At 40.4% G+C, this 19,761-nt stretch overlaps 1 protein-coding gene across 2 annotated transcripts in view; it reads right to left on the reverse strand.

Moving 5' to 3' along the window:
- Positions 1–15,575, reverse strand: part of IFIH1 (interferon induced with helicase C domain 1) — a 55,168-nt gene extending 39,593 nt beyond the window's left edge. The window contains exons 1-3 of one of the 2 annotated variants that reach the window (XM_084891932.1): positions 14,755–15,575; positions 6,841–7,000; positions 1,427–1,573 (exon numbers count right to left, since the gene is read on the reverse strand). In XM_084891932.1, coding sequence (XP_084748058.1) covers positions 1,427–1,573; positions 6,841–7,000; positions 14,755–15,210 — 763 coding nt within the window. In that variant the 5' untranslated portion in view covers positions 15,211–15,575. The remainder of the gene's footprint in view (positions 1–1,426; positions 1,574–6,840; positions 7,001–14,754) is intronic. The other variant, XM_084891933.1, reaches the window with a different exon arrangement.
- Positions 15,576–19,761: the final 4,186 nt, after the last annotated feature.

Raw genomic sequence — 19,761 nt, forward strand, 5'->3', positions numbered from 1 at the left:
GATACTGCAATTCAAGCCAACACCAGTTTAGCACCTGCTCATCTTCCTTCTTACAGCCTTGCTTTTATGCTACAATCCAGCTGAACTACTCGGAGACATCCCTGTCTGTAAAGTAGGGAAAAAAGTAATGGCCTTACTTAATTATCAGAGCTTTGCATGAAACAAGCTGCTCAACAAATGGGTCATGCTCTGAGAAATGGCTGTAGGTTATTTTGTTGTTGTGTGAACATTACAGCGTTCACTTACACAGTCTGGATGGGATAGCCTACTACACACCTAGGCTGTATGGTGTAGGCTATTGCTACCGGACTACAAGCCTGCATAGCATGTTACTGTACAAAAACAGAAGACTAAGTCAAGCACAAGAGAAAATGATGCAATCTAGAGATGCAGGAAAATGAGATGTATGAGGCTACTGCCAGGATAATGCAGCATACTGTTTCAAAGTAAACTGTTTTATTTCCAAGTAGAAAGCGTACACTCTAAAATAATGATAAAAAGTATACTACAGTAAATATGTAAAACAGTAACATAATCATTTTTGTGTTTTATGCTTTTTTTAATCCTCCCCTAAGGATATTTTCCCCATTGATTCTTTAGAGAGAGTGGAAGGGGGAGAGGTAGAGAGAGAGAAACATCAATGTGAAGATATGAGAGACACATCCACTGGTTGCCTCCCGCATGCATCCTGATCAGGGTCAGCTAGACCAGGGCCAGGGGTTGAGACTGCAACCAGGTATGTGCCCTTGACTGGATTCAAACCTAGGATGCTTCAGTCCATAGGCCAACACTCTATCCACTGAGCCGAACTGGCTAGGACACATAGTCATTTTTTTAACGTGTTATGTACTGTACGTAATTGTATATGTTACACCTTCAGGTGACTGGCAGCTTTTTGTTTCCAAGAGCATCATCACAAACACCTGAGCAGCGCGTTGCACTACCACCTTACAACAGCGAGGACTAAGACGTCACTAGGCAATAGGAGCTTTTCAGGTCCATTATGATGTAGTGAGACCACTGTCATATGGGCAGTCTGTCATTGACCAAAGCGTACTTATGTGGCACATGGCTCTAATGTATTTGAAGGAACTTTGAAAACCATGAAAATGTGGGACATGCTTATGATATTTATCACATTAAAAGGCCCACAGATGTCTTATAAAGTAAAATTAGAACCAAATGTGTTCATATTCATAACATATTAATATTGCATTAGTTTTGAAAACATTTTTAACCACCAAGAGGAATTATTCTAATTTAATCTCTTCTAAAAATATTATTTTAATAAAAAATGTTCACAAGTCCCCAAAAGCCCAAATTTTATCTCTCTGCTTAAAAGACCCCAATGTCATCAATGCCCCCCAATTGATTTTTTGTGATGTAGTAGTTAGTGTACAAAAAAATACATATGTGTTCCAAGTACCTGAAACTACAGAAGAATCCGTAAAAGATGATTCCACTGAGTGGTTGTATATGTCCCAGGCATCTTTCTCTGGACTTGACTGATCTGTGGCTAAAAGAGGTGGCTCTTTATCTTCAGGACCATCTTCTTGGGATAAATTCTCATTTTCTAGGAATAAAAGCATTAGAATGTAAAACAGAGCACAATGCAAGTTTTTATGCTGTGCACATAAGACCATTACTTTTATGTTGAAAATGAAATGGGGGTTCCTAATAGAGATTAGCTTGAATATGCTTCAATACCTTGGAATTCTAATCAGAATGTAAATTGTATTGCACGATGGCAAGCTTTTATACAATAGAAATGTCATTGTTACTTTGAAAACCAAGTGGGTGTTTCTCTTAGAGATCTGCCCAAATGTAATTCAGGACGTTCACATTTGAAAGGCTCGGGATATGTGTTTTATTTTGTTCTGACACAGTATTTTTATTATTAATATGGACATAATGAGTAATTCTTTGCAATGTCAAATTTTGTCTAAAAGGACTACATAATGTTATACTACTCACAGGAAAAGTGTGTGACGATTTCCTGTCTGATCATCACCTTTAAGAAGTAAGCCACTTGTTCAGGGATGCAAGGCCACATTTAAGGCTGAATTAATGAAAATGCAAATTGGGTGGTGGTTTTTCTTTAGCGTGTGCTCTTGCCATTTTGTTCCCTCGCTGTGTGCTTTACGGAAGATGTACATATGCTTTAATGTCAGCCTAAACGCATGTATTCTGAATTTCTAGAGATTTTTAAAAATTCAATAAAATATTCTACATCCTTTCTTTCTTCTTTCATTTATTTCCAATGTCTGGCCTTGCTTACTTCAGCCAACATAGATTGAGCATTTTCTCAATCTTGTTTTCAAATAAAAACAAGATTTTCTGTCCTTCTGAAGCTGCAATCTGTCAGAGAAGACTGAGCCCATAAAGAAAAAAAATTAAGTATCATTTTGGATTAGGTCACCTTACAAAATAAGGGGCAAATGAGTCATGTGTATAAAGAATGTTCTGAAAAACTGTTCTGTCTTTGGACTTTGTTTTTGGCCAGACAGCTTGACAATGTATGCAGCTAAATATTAAGTATGTTTGTAGTTTATAATCATAACAGTCAATTGTTTTAGGCTTGCTATATAAGCACTTTGCATAGGTTAAATAATTTAATCCTCAAAATAACCCTAATAAATAAGTAACATTATTATCCCCATTTCACAGAGAAGTAAACTGAGGCACAGAGAGGGCAAGTACCTGGACAAAGTCACACATTCAGGGTCATAAAGGAGCAAGAACTCAATAAGCATAAGGATTCAGAGCCTAGGCCACTATAATAAAATGTTATAGATTGAGTGGCTTGAGCAATGGAATTTCATTTTCTCACAGTTCTGGAGATTGGAAGTCCAAGATCAATGTGCTAGCAAAGTTGGTGTCTGGTGGGAGCTCTTGCTCTTTACATAGGTTGCAAAAGGTCACTTTCTTACTATGCCATCACATGGGGGGGATGGAGGGAAGCGAGGGGGGGGGAGAGAGAGAGAGAGAGAGAGAGAGAGAGAGAGAGAGAGAGAGAGAGAGAGAGAGAGAGAGAGAGAGAGAAAGAGAGAGAGAGAGAGATTTGGTTCATGGGTTATAGTTTTCCAATCCTGACCAATTTACTATACCAGATCATAGACATTTTTCTCCTTTTTTTTTTTTTACTGTCTACTGAAGAGCTTTTTATTTATTTACTTTTTTATTGTTTAAAGTACTACAAATAGTAGTACATATGTCTCCTTTTCTCCCCATTCACCTCCTCCAGTCTCCCCAATCCCCCGGCACATGCCCTCACCCCTCTAGTATCTGTGTCCATGTGTTATGCTTATATGCATGCATATAAGTCCTTGGTTGATCACTTCCCCTATCCCCCAACCCTCTCCTGCCTTCCTGCTGAAGTTTGACAGTCTATTTGATGCTTCTTTGTCTCTGTAGCTATTTTTGCTCATCAGTTTATGTTGTTCATTATATTCCACAAATGACTGAGATCATGTGATATTTATCTTTCTCTGACTGGCTTATTTCACTTAGTATAATGTTCTCCAATTCCATCCATGCTGTTGCAAATGGTAGGACTTCATATTTTTTATAGCAGTGTAGTATTCCATTGTGTATATGTACCACAGTTTTCTAATCTACTCATCTGCTGATATGCACTTAGGCTGTTTCCAAATGTTAGCTATTGTAAATTGTGCTGCTATGAACATATATCCTTTCTGATTGTTTTTTCTGTTTTCTAAATAAAGGACTTAAACGTAAGATGGGAAACAATAAAAATCCTAGAAGAAGCCATAGGCAACAAAATAGTAGACATTGGTTGTGGCAATATCTTTACTGATACAGCTCCTAGGGCAATGAAAACTAAGGAGAAAATAAACAAATGGGACTACATAAAAATTAAAAGCTTCTGCACAGCAAAAGAAACCATCAACAAAGCAACAAGAAAGCCCACTGCATGAGAGAACATATTTGCCAATGTTATCTCTGATAAGGATTTAATCTCCAAAATTTATAGGGAACTCATACAACTTAAAAAAAGAAAGATAAACAATCCAATTAATGCCGAAGCCGGTTTGGCTCAGAGGTAGAGCATTGGTCTGCGGACTGAAAGGTCCCAGGTTCGATTCCGGTCAAGGGCATGTACACTGGTTGCGGGCACATCCCCGGTAGGGGGTGTGCAGGAGGCAGCTGATCGGTGTTTCTCTCTCATCGACGTTTCTAGCTCTCTCTCTCCCTTCCTCTCTGTAAAAAAATCAATAAAATATATTAAAAAAACAAACAAACAAAAAAACCAATCCAATTAAAAAAAAAGAAAAGAAAAGAGCAAAGGACCTAAATAGATACTTTTCAAAAAAGGACATACACAAGGCCAAGAGACATATGAAAACATGCTCAAAGTCACTAATCATCCGAGAGATGCAAATCAAAATGACAATGTAGTACCATCTCACACCTGTCAGAATGGCTATCATCAACAAATCAACAAACAACAAGAGCTGGAGAGGATGTGGAGAAAAAGAAACCCTCGTGCACTGCTGATGGGAATGCAGGCTGGTGCAGCCACTGTGGAGAACAGTATGGAGTTTCCTCAAAAAACTAAAAATGGAACTTCCATTTGACCCAGTGATCCCACTTCTAGACTCTTTCCATTTTTTTCAAATATGCTTCCATTGATTCTAGAGAGAGAAGAAGGGAGAGGCGGAGAAAGAGAAACATTGATGTGAGAGAGAAACATTCATGGGCTGCCTCCTACACACCCCATACTAGGGATCAAGCCTGAAACCTGGTCATGTGCCCCAACCTGGAATCAAACCAGCAACCCTTTGGTGCACGGAGACTGCTCAACCAACTGAGACACACCATCCAGGGCTGAGAAGAACATTTTATACAGTTAAGCTTTGTTGTGGAAACAGAAGCAATGACAGTAGAAACCCTGGATCCTGCTTGTAGACAGATCATGGAGTTACTGCCTAGATTTTGAAAGCTGGATTGACTAAGTTTGACTGAGCAAGCACCCTCCCCACCACTTATTCCTTCAATAATTCATGATAGAAGGATAGCTTCAAGATCTCTGGAGATTTTCATTTTGTGGTGGTCTTGAACATATGACACTGCAAAGCACTAGGGTGAAGATAAAAAAACTTAATCACAAATTTTTAGAGCTTTTTAATACCTCATAGTAAAAATATTGTTATTTTCTTTTTCTCTGTCTCTCATTATATATGTAGATAAAGATATAGATATATATACTTCTTTTTGTATATGTGTATCTGTATGTATATTTCAAACCATTGGGCAGTATTAAGCTATTTACTTCATCCTATCTAATAAAGAAGGAATTTGCTAATTGACCCTCAAGCTGTTGCAAAGATGGCGGCACCCACAGCCAATAAGGAGGGAATATGCTGACTGCCCTGCCCTCAAAGATGGCAACGCCCACAGCCACAAGATGGCGGTGCCCAGTCCCCTCAACCCCCTAGCTACCCAGGGCCAGCCCAAGGTGCAGGCAAGCCTCAGATGATGGCTACCAAGCTGCCCAGGGCCGCCTGAGGCTCAGGTAACCAGGGCTGGCCAAGGTTTGTGCTGCTGGCAGTGGCAGCAGCAGAGGTGTGATGGGGGCATCACTTTCCCCTAATCACTAGGTCACCTCCAACACTTGAGGAATCCCAGACTGTGAGAGGGACTGGGCTGAGGGACCCCACTCCAGTGCATGAATTTTTGTTCACCGGGCCTCTAGTATAATATAAACATATAACATACTATTAATAATTTAGTAACTATACTTTTATTTTGCATAGATAACTTAGAAAATAGTTCACTGGGTATCTTATTCCATTAGAAAGTGTGGTATATGGGGGTAGGGAATTTGTGTGTCTCTGTGAAGTCATGTTCTAGCCCCTACCACAGTGTCTGGCTCATCCTCGGCACTCATGAAGTGTTAGCTGAATGGCTGACTGAATGACTAAAAGAGTTGACATGAGCTTAAAGTGGTTCTAAGTCATTTATACCAATTAATTTTCAATTTGTCTTACATAGATTTTTTTGAAAACAGAGGATATGAACTCTGAAAAAAATATGGCAGTTTAAGTGTTACAAATGATACATATGAAATGCTATCAAATGTTAACTTTTGTTATTATAATTGGATAATTTTAAAAAACTCACATGAAGTGATATTGAAATATGTTAGATATTATAGGCCATTTATCAAATATTTAATAAATTCCTTTAAAATGTATATAAATACCCAGGAGACTGTGCAGCAGAGTTGTTATACCATTACATATTCTTCCCATTTATGTGTATATGTTCAATATTTAAAATGACTCGATAAAAACTTCAGGCAGTCGAAACCGGTTTGGCTCAGTGGATAGAGCGTCGGCCTGCAGACTGAAAGGTCCCAGGTTCGATTCCTGTCAAGGGCATGTACCTTGGTTGTGGGCACATCCCCAGTGGGGGGTGTGCAGGAGGCAGCTGATGGATGTTTCTCTCTCATCAATGTTTCTAACTCTCTATCCCTCTTTCTTCCTCTCTGTAAAAAATCAATAAAATATATTAAAAAAAAAAAAAAACCTTCAGGCAATTGCCTCATTTCTAAAATAAGATAGATGGCTGGTGGAAAGAGTGTTTGTTGGACTGGGAGTCAGCTGCCAATACTATCAACCATTTTTACTGATTTTGTGGTTTCTGTAAGTTAATCTTTTCCTCATTCGTAAAGAGGATAGAAGAGATGATCCCTCCTTTCCATTTTGAAATTTTGATTCTAAGTTTCTTACTGTTCGGTCTTGTGTCTACGAGCTTCATTAAACTCTTATCACCAGGCAAAACGTGCAAACCCTTCCCCCGGAGAGCGAAATGTACCTGCACTGCTGTCCGTGCCTGTTAGCTCCTGGGCTAGTGCTTCGTTCTCTGTCTCCCTCAGAACAGTCACAAACGCAGAAAACCAGTTTTCTTTCTGCACAATCCTTCTCAGCAGCTCTCTCACACCTGCCTCGTTCCCATTCTTTTCTGCAGCGGAAACCTGTTATAAGAGAAAAGCAGAATTAAAAAAGATCACACATCCTCTGAAGGAATTTAAAAAGGAACTAGCCTTTAGAAAAATTGAGCAATTAAGCATAAGAATAAATAAAGACTTATTTCAAACACTAAAACAGCAGGGCCACTTGCAGCAGTAGATATTTTACCGCAGTTGTTCTGAATAAGGGGTTCAAAAGAAAGGGCCTTTCATCTCTAGCCATTTTATGTCTGTTTGCATCAATCTCTGTCTGTATTCCTAGGACTTGATTTTTCCTTTTAACTCTCAGAGTCTGCAAAGGGGAAATAAATCATGGTATTTATTTCATATCACGAGAACATTTTATTTCTCTATATATTCCTTTTTCTAAGTAAGGATCAGAATTATTTCTACATCTATTTGTTACAAACCTTACCTTTCATTAAATTTCCATTTCAGATTAATCTAAGCAAATCTTTCTACATGTGGGTCATTTATGAAATGATTATCATAGTGCATCTCCCCAATTAGTAACATAACACCAAACACTTGGAGAAAAGAGTAATACAAGCTACATTTAAACCAGAAAAGCAATCAGACCGAACATCATCAGCTTCTGTGCCATTAGGCAGGCTACTCTATCTCTCTGGGCCTCAGTTTCTACATGTGCCAACTAAAGCAACTGAAAAGAAGTGTCAGGCCCTAACCGGTTTGGCTCAGTGGATAGAGTGCCGGCCTACAGCTGAAGCATCCCCGGTTCAATTCTGGTCAAGCGCATGTGCCTTGGTTGCAGGCACATCCCCAGTAGGAGGTGTGTTGGAGCCAGCTGATGGATGTTTCTCTCTCATCAATGTTTCTAACTCTCTATCCCTCTCCCCTCCTTTCTGTAAAAAAATCAATAAAATATATTTTTAAAAAAAAGAAAAGAAAAGAAAGAAATGTCAGGCATTCTCCATCATTGCTACACTAGAATCACCTGGGGAGCTTGGAATCACCTGATGTCTGGGATCTACTCCCCAAAGTCTGATTTATTTTTGTCTATTCTGGGAAACTAGAAAAAAAAATTAATCCTCACCTGAGGATATTTTTTCATTGCTTTCTAGAGAGAATGAAATAGAGAGGGAAAGACAGAAAGAAATATCAATGTGAGAGAAACACTCCATTGGTTGCCTCCTACACATGCCCTGACCAGGGTCAGGGCTGAAGAGAAGCCTACATGCCTTTTACCAGAATCAAATTTGGGACCCTTCAGTCCGCGTTGGAACCCAGGACCCTTCAGTCCTCAGGCCAGCACTCTATCCACTCAGCCAAACTGATTAAGGCTAGGAAATTTTTTAAAAAGCTGATTTAGCTTAGTGGATAGAGCATTGACCTGCATCCTGAAGGTTCCTAGGTTTGATTCCTGTCAAGGGCACATGCTTGAGTTGCGGGCTCAACCCCCAGTGTGGGGTGTGCAAGAGGCAGCCGATCAACGATTCTCTCTCATCATTGATGTTTCTCTCCATTTCCCTTCCTCTCTGAAATCAATAAACGTATATTTTTTAAAAAAGCACTTAGTAATTCTAATCAGCATCTTAGATAAGAAATACTGACCTAGTTACTCTCAAAGGTCCTTTTCAACATTTGCTCGTCTTCTGCTAGTACATGTGTAATTTGGATTGTTTAGCTAGATTAGGTTTTCTACAAGATTTATGTATTTCCTAGTCCCTACAAATATATGCATAAACTTTTAAAGTCAGGGATTTGTACTCTTGGAACAATGTCTGGCACAGATTCAGCTATTGTTATGGATGACCAGGAAAAATACCTACCTTTACAAACATTTCACCAGTGAACACTACTTAGTACATAAGGGTACAGCATAGTTTCTGAGGATATTTTAGTCTTATTAGCTAATAGTTAATAATATATATATATATATATATATATATATATATATATATGTTTCCCGTATTTTCCGCCGTATAAGACGACTTTTGAAACGAAAAAAAAATCAACCGAAAATCGGGGGGCAAAAGACCCAAATTGCACAAAAATTACCTGCAGATTTTGACGGGAAAGTAAGTCTTTTCTTTGAAGTGGGGGGTAGTCTTATACAGTGAATATAGGCCTAAACCCATGTTTTAACTGTAAAATTAGGGGGTTGTCTTATATGCTGGAAAATACTGTGTGTGTGTGTGTGTGTGTGTGTGTATGTATGTGTATGTATATATATATATATATATATATATATATATATATATATATATATAAATAAAAGTCTAACATGCTAAGTGTCTGACCAATCAGTTGACTGGCTGGTGGATCACTTGACCACTCACTATGATATGATGCATACTGACCACCAGGGTGCAGATGCTTTGACTGGTAGATTAGCTTGCTGCTGGGGTCCTACTGATCAGGACTGGGCGAGATGGGCAGGACATGCCCTAGAGCCCTCCCGAGGTTCCTCCCTGGCTTGCCATTCTCCATCAGCACCAGGACTGGGCGAGATGCCTCAATCACCAGCATCTGTGCACAAATTCCTGCACTGGACCTCTTATAAAGGCTTTGTATTGTATATATTAACCTAGCAACCCTAAAGAATGTAACAATACAAACCCATTTTACAGATTCAAAAAAAGTTCAAGGTGCAGAGAAGTCCAGTTACCTCCCCAGGGACACACAGCTAAGTAAATGGCAGAGGTAGAAGTGGATCCAAGCAATTGACTTCAATGCTATCTTCCTGTACTATAATTATAGGCAATAGTTGTCTCTAATTTTAAGTTCATTTTCTGGCAAGAAGGTTTAAAATGCCTACTTTAATTTCATAAATTGTAGGTGATTTCAATTCATCTCTCCCACAGCATTTACTAAGCAGATTATTGCTTATTTCTTACCTTTTTCTCTAACTTCATTAATCTCCTACTAAAAAGTCTTTGTCTTTGATGGTGTTTGTAATCTCCTTATTATTATCAAGTAATTTAATCACAAAGAATTTCTCTAAAAGCTAGTCAGACACTGTAATAAATACTTTGATTAAAAATCTAAGCATTTTATATCCACTAAATTTTCTTTAACTCTTAATGAGTTGATTTTTACTGTAAAATTACATTTATCAAACTTGCTTTGCCCTTACTGAGTTCAGGCATTTAAGGATCCTTATGCCATTATTTCCTATATGTATTTTTATTATTTGAATGTAGAGGTACATATAATACCTGTACAATTTTGTCAGCTTCATCAAGATTCTGAGTTTTTAAGGAATATTCTCCTTTGGGGTGCTAGAAAAAAACATCAATACCCTTTGAAGCAACCACCCATTCCTTTTAACTGATTCTGTTCTCTTAAAACACAGTAAAGATATTAGATTCAAACATATGATTGCTGAAATTCTTGGGAGGTAAATATTTAGCTTTGAAGCTGCAAGAGGATTCCATTCTCCATACACTAGTCCCCTCTACCCATATATCACAGCTTGTAAAAATGGTCCGAGGTTTAACTTTGTGTCCCATGATTACCCAAAGAAACTTATGTAATTGATTTACTTATTCATCAATTTATTTTAAATTTATAGATTGGCAGAAAAGTAGTGAAAAGATTGGAGACTAATAAAGTCCAGGGTTTTTATGGAGCTTATGTTGCAGTGTTGATAAGTGTTCATTCTTCCAACAAATAGAGAAAAAGTGTCTAGCTTATACTAAATACTGCTGTGAATATTGGTGACTAAGCAATAAGTACAAGAGTCACTTTATGGATCATTATAATAGAACTAGAGGCCCAGTGTACCAAATGTGTGCACAGGAAAGGGAGTCCCTCAGCCTGGCCTGCACCCTCTCCAATCTTGGACCTCTTAGGGGATGTCCAACTCCCTCTCGCAATCCTAGACCACTGGCTCCTAACCTAAGGTGACCAGACATCCCAGTTTTGGTGGAACAGTCCCAATTTTTAACAATTTGTCTTGTGTCTTGCGGAATTTTATAAAAGTCCAAAAGATTTAAAAGATTCTTTCTAAAAATCAGACTTTTTTAAAACGCCGCAGGACACAGGACAAATTGTTAAAAATCGGGACTGTCCCACCAAAAGCGGGGCGTCTGGTCACCTTATCTTAATCGCTCGCCTGCCTGCCTGCCTGATTGCCCCAATCCCTCTGCCTACCTGCCTGATCGCCCCTAACCACATCTGCCTCATCCCACACCCGGACCCAGTATTCCCTCCTCTAACTGGTCGCAGGCACTGGGTACCAGGGCTTCCTTTCTGTTGGCTGGCCACTGGCACCCAGGACCCGAGCCAGCTTTGCCCTGCAGGCCGCAGCCACAGGTGCCCAGGACTGCAGGGTGTGTGGCTTGTCCCATTCCCAAGCTGGGCCACAGGCACAGGTGTAGCTGCTAGTGCCTGGGACCTCAAGGTGGGGAGCTTGTTCCTCTCCCAGGCATCAGCCTGGCTGGTCCCCATTCCTCTCTCACAAGCTCATTTGTGCCTGGCTGGTCCACATTCCTCTCTTCCTGTGCTGAGTGTCTGAGCTATTACAGTGTGAAGGTGTGAGGGAGTGACAACCATTTGCATGTTAAACTCTTTATTATATAGGATGTTAGCTAATTGTAGGGAATGCCCCTGTACTGATATGCTTCTGTTTTAGGATGCTTATTGGACATTTTGGCCCATTCATTGACTAAGACAGCAATGAACTCTGGAAAAGAAGGGATCACATAAACTTTTCCATAATGTCTTAATATCAGTCTGAAGAGAGGTAACTAAAAGGCCAAGTAAAATATGCCTACTGGAAAACAGAAAAAGAAATAAAAGAAAAAAAAGAAAATATGATTTTTAAAGTTTTAACAACTACTTAGTTGAATGCTACTTTATGCTGTTCAAAAATCAAATTTTGAATTATTATGTTTATTATCCATCTATTCCCCAATGCCCGATATGGTTCATCATATCATATGTTTGTATCACTCATTCCAGACAACTCTTTGGAAATAAATGATCAATCACTTAAATATTAATCTATCACTATTTATTAAGTACCAACCCTATACCTCATCTTGTCTAGGTTCTGGGAGCTTAAATATCAAAGTTATAGTTTCTTCTCCAAATCACAGTTTAATCCAGGGACTTTAAGAAGCAGATCTCAATTTCAACATGGGAGATTTACCTAAATTCTCTAATTTCTCTAAATTCACAAGGAAACATAATCAAATGAATGATTAAAAAAAGTCATCATCATCATCATAATAAAATAGATTTTTACTATTTATACAACTTTTTCATAAACATGATTTTGGGTTCACTAATATAATGAGTTAGAGGAGAAATTATTATTATATTAATTCTCATGGGTAATCTTAGGATCAGGGAACTTAAAATTCCAAATTCCCATGCTTTTCTCATTGCACTTTGCCATTCTATGTAATAAAAGCCTAATATGCAAATTGACCAAACAATAGAACGACCAGTGGAACAACTGTTCACCCTGACACGCACTGACCACCAGACAGCAGATGCTCAATGCAGGAGCTACCCCCAGCCCTCAGGCCACAGGCCAGCCAAGGTGGGTGCCAGCAAGGGCCCCTTGATCACCCAGCTGATCACCCCACGGATCAACCCTTATTGTGGACCAGGCCTAGGGACCTTACCCATGCATGAATTTTGTGCATCAGGCCTCTGGTTTAAGATAAGCATTCATTAATGACCTCGGTGCCAATAGATTCTTCTAAACCGAGAATGCCCTTCCCATCATCCACCATAGCTTATTTTTTATTCTGATGATACAATTGAAATTATGTTTACAAAAAAAATTCCAGAATCTCACATAGACAGTATTCCTCCTTAGAGAGCGTTGGATGCATAGCTCCTTTGTCTTTCTGGGCCTCCTTTGAATTATGAACCTGGGGGAAGAGTTTGGGTTGCTTTGGCCTTAACCGTTATCAGTACACAAATGTCCTCTTACTCTATATTTTCTTTGTGTCAACTCCCTTGCATTACTGCTAGCTGCCTCCAAGCTTGCCAGAATCAAGAACTTGGATAGAATCTAGCTGGAGGAAATTCAACCCAGGCAAGACAAAAGTGACGCTGATAGGCAGAAGTATTTAGAGTAAATAAGGAGAAGTGCTGTTTCGCTGGCAATCGCGACGCCATCCCCACCAAACACAAACAGCTTTGTGGTGTTACTGGACTCTGTTGCTTCTGGACTTCCTAACAGCTACTGTGGCTGGAAATGCCATCTTCCATCTCCAGCTGGCTGGAAGGCTGCATACTGTCTTCCAAATTAAGATTCTGCCACAGTGATGTACACATTTGTCACATCCAGCTGGACTACGATAATGCGTTCTAGCTGGTTCTCAATACACAACACTACGTAAACGCTACAGACAACAGTGTAAAGTAATTTGCTTGTTGGGAAAACCAGCCATCAAAATGAGACGCGTGCTTAGGTCTTTGGACGGGCCGCATGGCTGTCAAGTCTGCAGAGGAGTATTAACTTCAAAGACTAAGTCACATCAGAGGCTGATATGAGTCCAAGGCCCAAAACTTTGTAATGAGGATAGAAACAAGTAATAAATCAAAAAGAAAGAATGAATGAAAGAAAATGTCAAATTCATAGCATTGTAGACAAAGCCTTTGATTTTTAGTCTGCCATTTCCCTGCTTGCTTTTCAAAATAAGACTTTTGACCTATGACTGACCCTGAATGTCTGATTTAAATGGGTCATCATTTCTACACTTCCTGTAGAACATTCTCACTCACTGAAATAACAATGAGCAATAGAACATTACATTAAGTGTAAAGTCACTTGAGAAATTCACCTGCCAAAATACCTAGAAAACCCACTACTCCTTCAGTAATATGAAAAATTACAACTAGAGACATATTTTCTCAATAAATTATCTCCAATTATGATTCTCAGAGAATGTTGACACTTCAGGGGAAAAAAAAGCATGTGTATTATATGTAATTTCCCTATTTGGAACAGGACTAATTGGCATAATGTATAATATTAACCAGAGATTGGCAAACATTTTCTCTAAAGGCCAGATAATAAATATGTAGGCTATGTGGGCTATATGGTCTCTGTCCAAATGCTCTTGAACTGCAAAAGCAGTCATAATATATAAATGGATGAGCATGACTGTGTTCTAATAAAGCTTTATAAACACTGAGCATTTACCAGTATAAATCTAAAACCCATTCTTAGGTTTGGGTCCTGGCAAAACAAAACAAAACAAAACAAAACAAAACAAAACAAAACACAGTAGCAGTCTGGATTTAGCCCATGGGTCATATTTTCTGATCTCTGTTGTATGGAAGTACATTAAATAAAACATAAAATTCCACACCGTCAGGCCCTAAATCACTAGCTCTGCCACAATCTTCCTAAAAAAGCTTGGGCAAGTTATTTAACCTGCCTCAGTCTTCCCATCTGTAAAACAGAGTTAATAACATTATACACCTCAGTGGATTATTCTGAACATGAATTCTGATAATACATTTTTGAAAAATAGACCAACTGCACATAGCAAGTGTTCATTACATATTCTCTATTAGCACACATTGTTTTTCTAGAATTAACTCTTTAGCTAATTTCAACACAAGGATTAGAAGGGGGGAAAAAAAGCCTTTTAGTGTGTTTAAATGTTTAAAGTTATGTTTTATGTGACTAGATCGTCTCTTCCAGAGGAAGAAGGGATCCAGATTCACCCAGAGATGTCCAGGAACGTTTGGAATGGGGCAAATCAATGGACCTGCCACAGGTTGCAGAATCTGCCTCACAGGCCAGCCCCATCTGAACCGACACCTACCCGGCTTCTGTCTTCAACCGTCAGCAGCTCCACCGCCACACACCTGTCCAGGACATCCCTGACCAGCAGCTTCTCCACCAGGGTGGGCTGGAGGAGGCTCAGCAGTTGGAAACACTCGTCATTCGCGTTCTCGCTGGACGGAGAGGGCAGGTCGGTGAGCTCGGGGTCCATGTAGCGGGCGGCCAGCGGGTTGCCTGCCCTCCGGAGGGCCTCCACGAACACGCGGGTCCAGCCCGGAGGCCAGCCCCCCTTCTCCAAGGTGCTCAGGAGCAGCTCCGCGGCGCCGATGTTGCCGTGGGTGGTGGCCTTGGCCTGGATCTGCTCCTTCAGCTCCGCTGGCAGGAAGGTCAGGTAGTCCAGCACGGGCTCCACCTGGATGTACATCCTCACCCTGGCCCGGAAGCACGCGAGGAGGTAATGGAAGTTCTTGTCTGCAGAATGCCCGTTCGTCGTCATCCTTCCTTCTCAGAAGAGGGAGAGGTTCTCCCAGGTAGACGGGTTGCTGTTCTCTGCTCAACAGGTGCTGTGTGCCCCGCGCCTCGGAGCAGAAGGTGTGCAGCAGGTGCCTGGCAGCGACCGGGCGGCCGCAGAGCCCCCGATGGTCCCGCGGGGAGGGCGCCCCTGGCAGGAGGGCAGGAGGGCAGGTGGGCAGGTGGCAGAGGGGGTGGGAACCCGGCTGCAGACTCACTGAGCGAGCGGAGCGGCCGCTTGGCCTCTGCAGTGCTCGCAGATGGCCCAACCAGCCAGCTCCCCTGCGCATTCCAGTGGGAGCTTTAAACCCAGTTTCTCATCTGGTTTCTGTTTCGATTCCCCGCTCCGCTCCGTCAGTTTCCAAACGTCAAGGCGCTGGGCGGGGAGTGGCTGCCGGTCCGGGAGGGACACCCTTTGGCCGGATCTGGGACACCCTTTGGCCAGCGCAGCGCTTTGGCCCGGGGCGCGGCGCAGGAAAGGAAAGCGAACTCCCCCCGGGGTGAGACAGGCGCGCCCCGCAATGCCCTCCCTGCGGGGATCCCATCTCCCCTGCAAGATTCCGCCTGGTCAATCAGACTTCTTCCCCTCAGCCCTCTGCACCACCCCCTGTCAGCTGTGAAAGCTCCTGACTCGGGACTTTCCAGCCTGTCTGAAGGTGAAGAGAAACTGGTGCCATCGGGAAGGAGTCCGCCTTGACGGGGGAGTGCAGGCAGGTTCTGCCCCGCCAGCCAGCGTGGGGAGACCGCCAGGGGCAGGTGGAGAGAGGAAGTTTCCAGAGAGGTGTAACCCCAGGACCCCAGGATGAAGGGATGTCTGCACCCTTTCTGGATATGAACCCCATGTCCTGAGGGTCCCCCGAGAAGGAAAGTTTGTCCTCCGGGAATTTCTGGGTGGGTACAAAAAAGAGTGAGTCACGATAAAGGTAAACTTTAGTCCCTCGTTTGTAGATTGCAGCATTTATTTTCTGCTTTGACCAGGGCCTGGGGATAGACAGAGAGGGACTTTAACCACCAACTCAGTCTAGGAGGGAGCCAAGATTGAAGGTTTCCTATTCCTGCAGGGACATTCCCACCATTTTCTTTAATATACAACTTTTCTTTAATAAAACAAAGCAAAATCCCCAGCAACTTATTTTTGACATAGCTGCCATTCTTTTCTTGGACTCAATACAGCAAGTTTTGGCTGAGGCAGCTAGGAACTTAATTAGCAACTAATGTACCAACTTGTAGTAAACATCAACATTTGTCTATGTCATGACGGGGAGAAGAAAAAAAAAAGACACCCACACTGAAAAATGGCAGCTTCATTTTAGTGCAGAAGCCATATAAACATGAGCCCTTGGGGTTGCGGCTCAGGCATTCTGCCACCCCGGGTGACTGCAGGTGGCAGTGTATATGCTTCCTAATGAGAATCCCATGGTTCAGAATTATGTGGAGGTTGGAGGAGGGGTCATTTAAGCTCTGAAAAAGATGTATTTAGGAAAAATAATTTGTTAGCAAGCTCATTCAGTGACGCTTGTCTAGGCCAGGGAAACCTGGCCATGCTTTCGCCTGTATAAAGGAAATACAGTAGGATGAAAAGGGTACCCCTGCGCACTGTTGGTGGGAATGCAAACTACTGCAGCTACAGTGGAAAACAGTATGGAGTTTCCTCAAAAAATTAAAAGCGGAACTGTCTTTTGACTCAGTGATCTCACTTCTAGGACTATAGCCTAAGAATATGGAAACTCCAATCAGAAAAAAAATTATATATATATATATATATATATATATATATATATATATATATATATATATATATATGTGTGTGTGTGTGTGTGTGTGTGTGTGTGTGTGTGTGTGTGTTTATACAGCTTTATTTACAATAACCAAGATCTAGAAACATCCCAAGTGCCCATCGACAGGTGAGTGGATAAAAAAGCCACGGTGCATCTATACCATGGAATACTACTCGGCTATAAAAGAACTCTTATCCTCTTAGAGAGCATGGATGGACCTGGAGAATAGGAGGCTAAGTGAAAGAAGTCAGAGAAAGACAAATATCATATGATATCACTAATATGTGGAATCTAAAGAACAAAATAAATCTATGAACAAAATGGAATTGGAAGCAAGGAGACATGGAACAGACTGGCCAGTGCTTGAAGTGGGGAGGGGTGTGTGTGACTGGATAAAGAAGGTGAATGGATTACCAAAAGAACATATATGCATACCCCATGGACAGGAACAATAGTTTGGTGAAGGCCAAGGAAGGTGGAGCGTAGTGGTAGACAAATGGAGAGAAAAGGTGGACACTTGCAATTATGTCATTTTTATTTATTGATTTTCAGAGAGAGAAAGGGGAGAGAGAAAGAGAGAGAGAGAGAGAGAGAGAGAGAGAGAGAGAGAGAGAGACTGACTTATGCATTCATTGGTTGATTCACATATGTGCCCAGACCAAGCAACCTATCACCACCTTGGGGTATGGGTATGACACTCTAACCAACTGAGCTACCCAGCCAGGGTGTAATCTACCACAACTTTATTTTTTATCTTTAGGTTTTTTTTTTCGGTTTTTTTTTAATTAATTTTTTAAAGAAAGAGGAAGGGAGAGGGAGAGAGAGAGAGAAAAAAAAAAGATTTATGTGTGAGAGAGTAATAAGGTGCCTCCTGCAAGCCTCCCTCGCTCCCTTCCTGGGCAAGTGTCCAGATCAGGAATCGATCTGATAACTTTTCAGTGCACAGGACAACACTCAACCAACTGAGCCACACCAGCCAGGGCTCTACCATAATCTTCACTGCACCTCTTCTGGAGGAAGAATGTTGAAGAGACAAAAGCCAAACCACAACATCTCGAATGTATCTTTTCTCTATATCTATATTTTTGCATCATGATTTACTTTATTTTTGGCCTTTTGTTCAAATACTTGTTAGTTTCTTCTAACAGCTATCATTTTCATCTTTCCTTTTGTTTTCTAAGTGTAAGTTTCTGTTTCCTTTCTCCTTTGAGGTGGAAAATCCTGCTGATCTCTTTTTCTTTTTCCTAGACTCAAAAGACACATTTCAGTCTCCATCAGTTTAAAAAGCCCCCCTGTAGCATTTTGTTCTTTAAGTAATATGCCAGGAATATACTAGATAATAGATTACTACTGTTGTCCAACTTTTCATTTGAGGTTTCTACAATTAAAAAATAGTAAACATCATAGCTGCCACTTTTTTTTTGACAAGCCAGAGATACAACTTAATGGCCATACATAGCAGGAATGCATTTTCCAAAGAAAATGACAACAAATTCAATTTAATAAGGGAATCTTTTTAAGAATTATTATTATTTTCCTTCATTAGCTTACTAATTGTATCAGTGAAGAGCCTATTCTAATTTCAAGTTAGCCTATCAATATAGATTTATGGTGAAGCATAAAGACTCTGAACTCAGGAAGCCAGAATTCACATCTCAGCACTGTCTATAATTGCTGAGTGATCTTGAGAAAATCACCTCAAATTTCTCAGTTGTAAAATTAGAATGATACTAGTACCCCGTCATACGGTTGTTAAAAGGATGGATTGTAAGTACTTAACATCAAGCCAGGAATATTATATTTGCTCTATAAGTGACTGCCAGCATTCTTACCCAAACAATGGATAAGAGATGGTACTATCCCCCAAAGATTATACACTTTAACAACTAGCCATGTAATTAAGTTTCTAGACAGTATCCCTTTTTGAAAAAAACAGAAGTTGATATGCTGATTTAGCAGAAAAGTTTATCAAAAGATACTGCCCTAGCTTTATGTCTCAAAAACATAAGTAGGCCCAAAATAGAAAGAGAAATTTTGACAATGTTTACCAGACCATGATACACATTTAATTGCTTTCTCCAACTCAGTGATAAAGTCTGGTTTTAAAAGCTTTTCTATATGACAAAGTTTGTCACCCCCACCTCCACCCCTACCCCACAAAAAATCAGGTATCAGTAGAAATTTTTTCCAAATGCTTCCTCCATAAGTTGTCTCTTCAAAAACATTTATTTGCACTTGTGTGTGTGTGTGTGTGTGTGTGTGTGTGTGTGTGTGAGAGAGAGAGAGAGAGAGAGAGAGAGAGAGAGAAAAGTATCCTTACCTCAAAGGCACTGCCTGGCCTCAAAGGTACTTCCTTTACTTGATTTAAAATAAGGGCTTAAGAGCAAACTATAGTAAAGTGTAATTAGAGCGCCATTGTCTTTTCCTTGAAACCCAGGTTGACATTTAGCTGGTAGATAATTTGGAGTGAGCTCTCTCAGCCTGCGACCATTGGAATTGAGGGGGTGCCTGTTCTACTTCTTAGTACCCACCCTATAGAATTAATTAAATATTCTTAAATATTTAATTATCTTAATTAAATATTGAATTTAACCTCTAAAATGTTATAACTGGCAAGGTTTTGAAGTAGGAGTAGGAGTGCTGTGGAATGAGTTATTGAAATCAAATATTGGGGTAAATCAAACCAAAGTTTGAATTGCTAAATCACAAAGGCTGGAACTAAAATTAAAAAAACAACAACAAAGCACTATCAATTATAA

This window comes from Pipistrellus hanaki (genome assembly GCF_964339955.1).
Source record: "Pipistrellus hanaki genome assembly, chromosome: 8".
NCBI classification, from domain to species: Eukaryota; Metazoa; Chordata; class Mammalia; order Chiroptera; family Vespertilionidae; genus Pipistrellus; species Pipistrellus hanaki.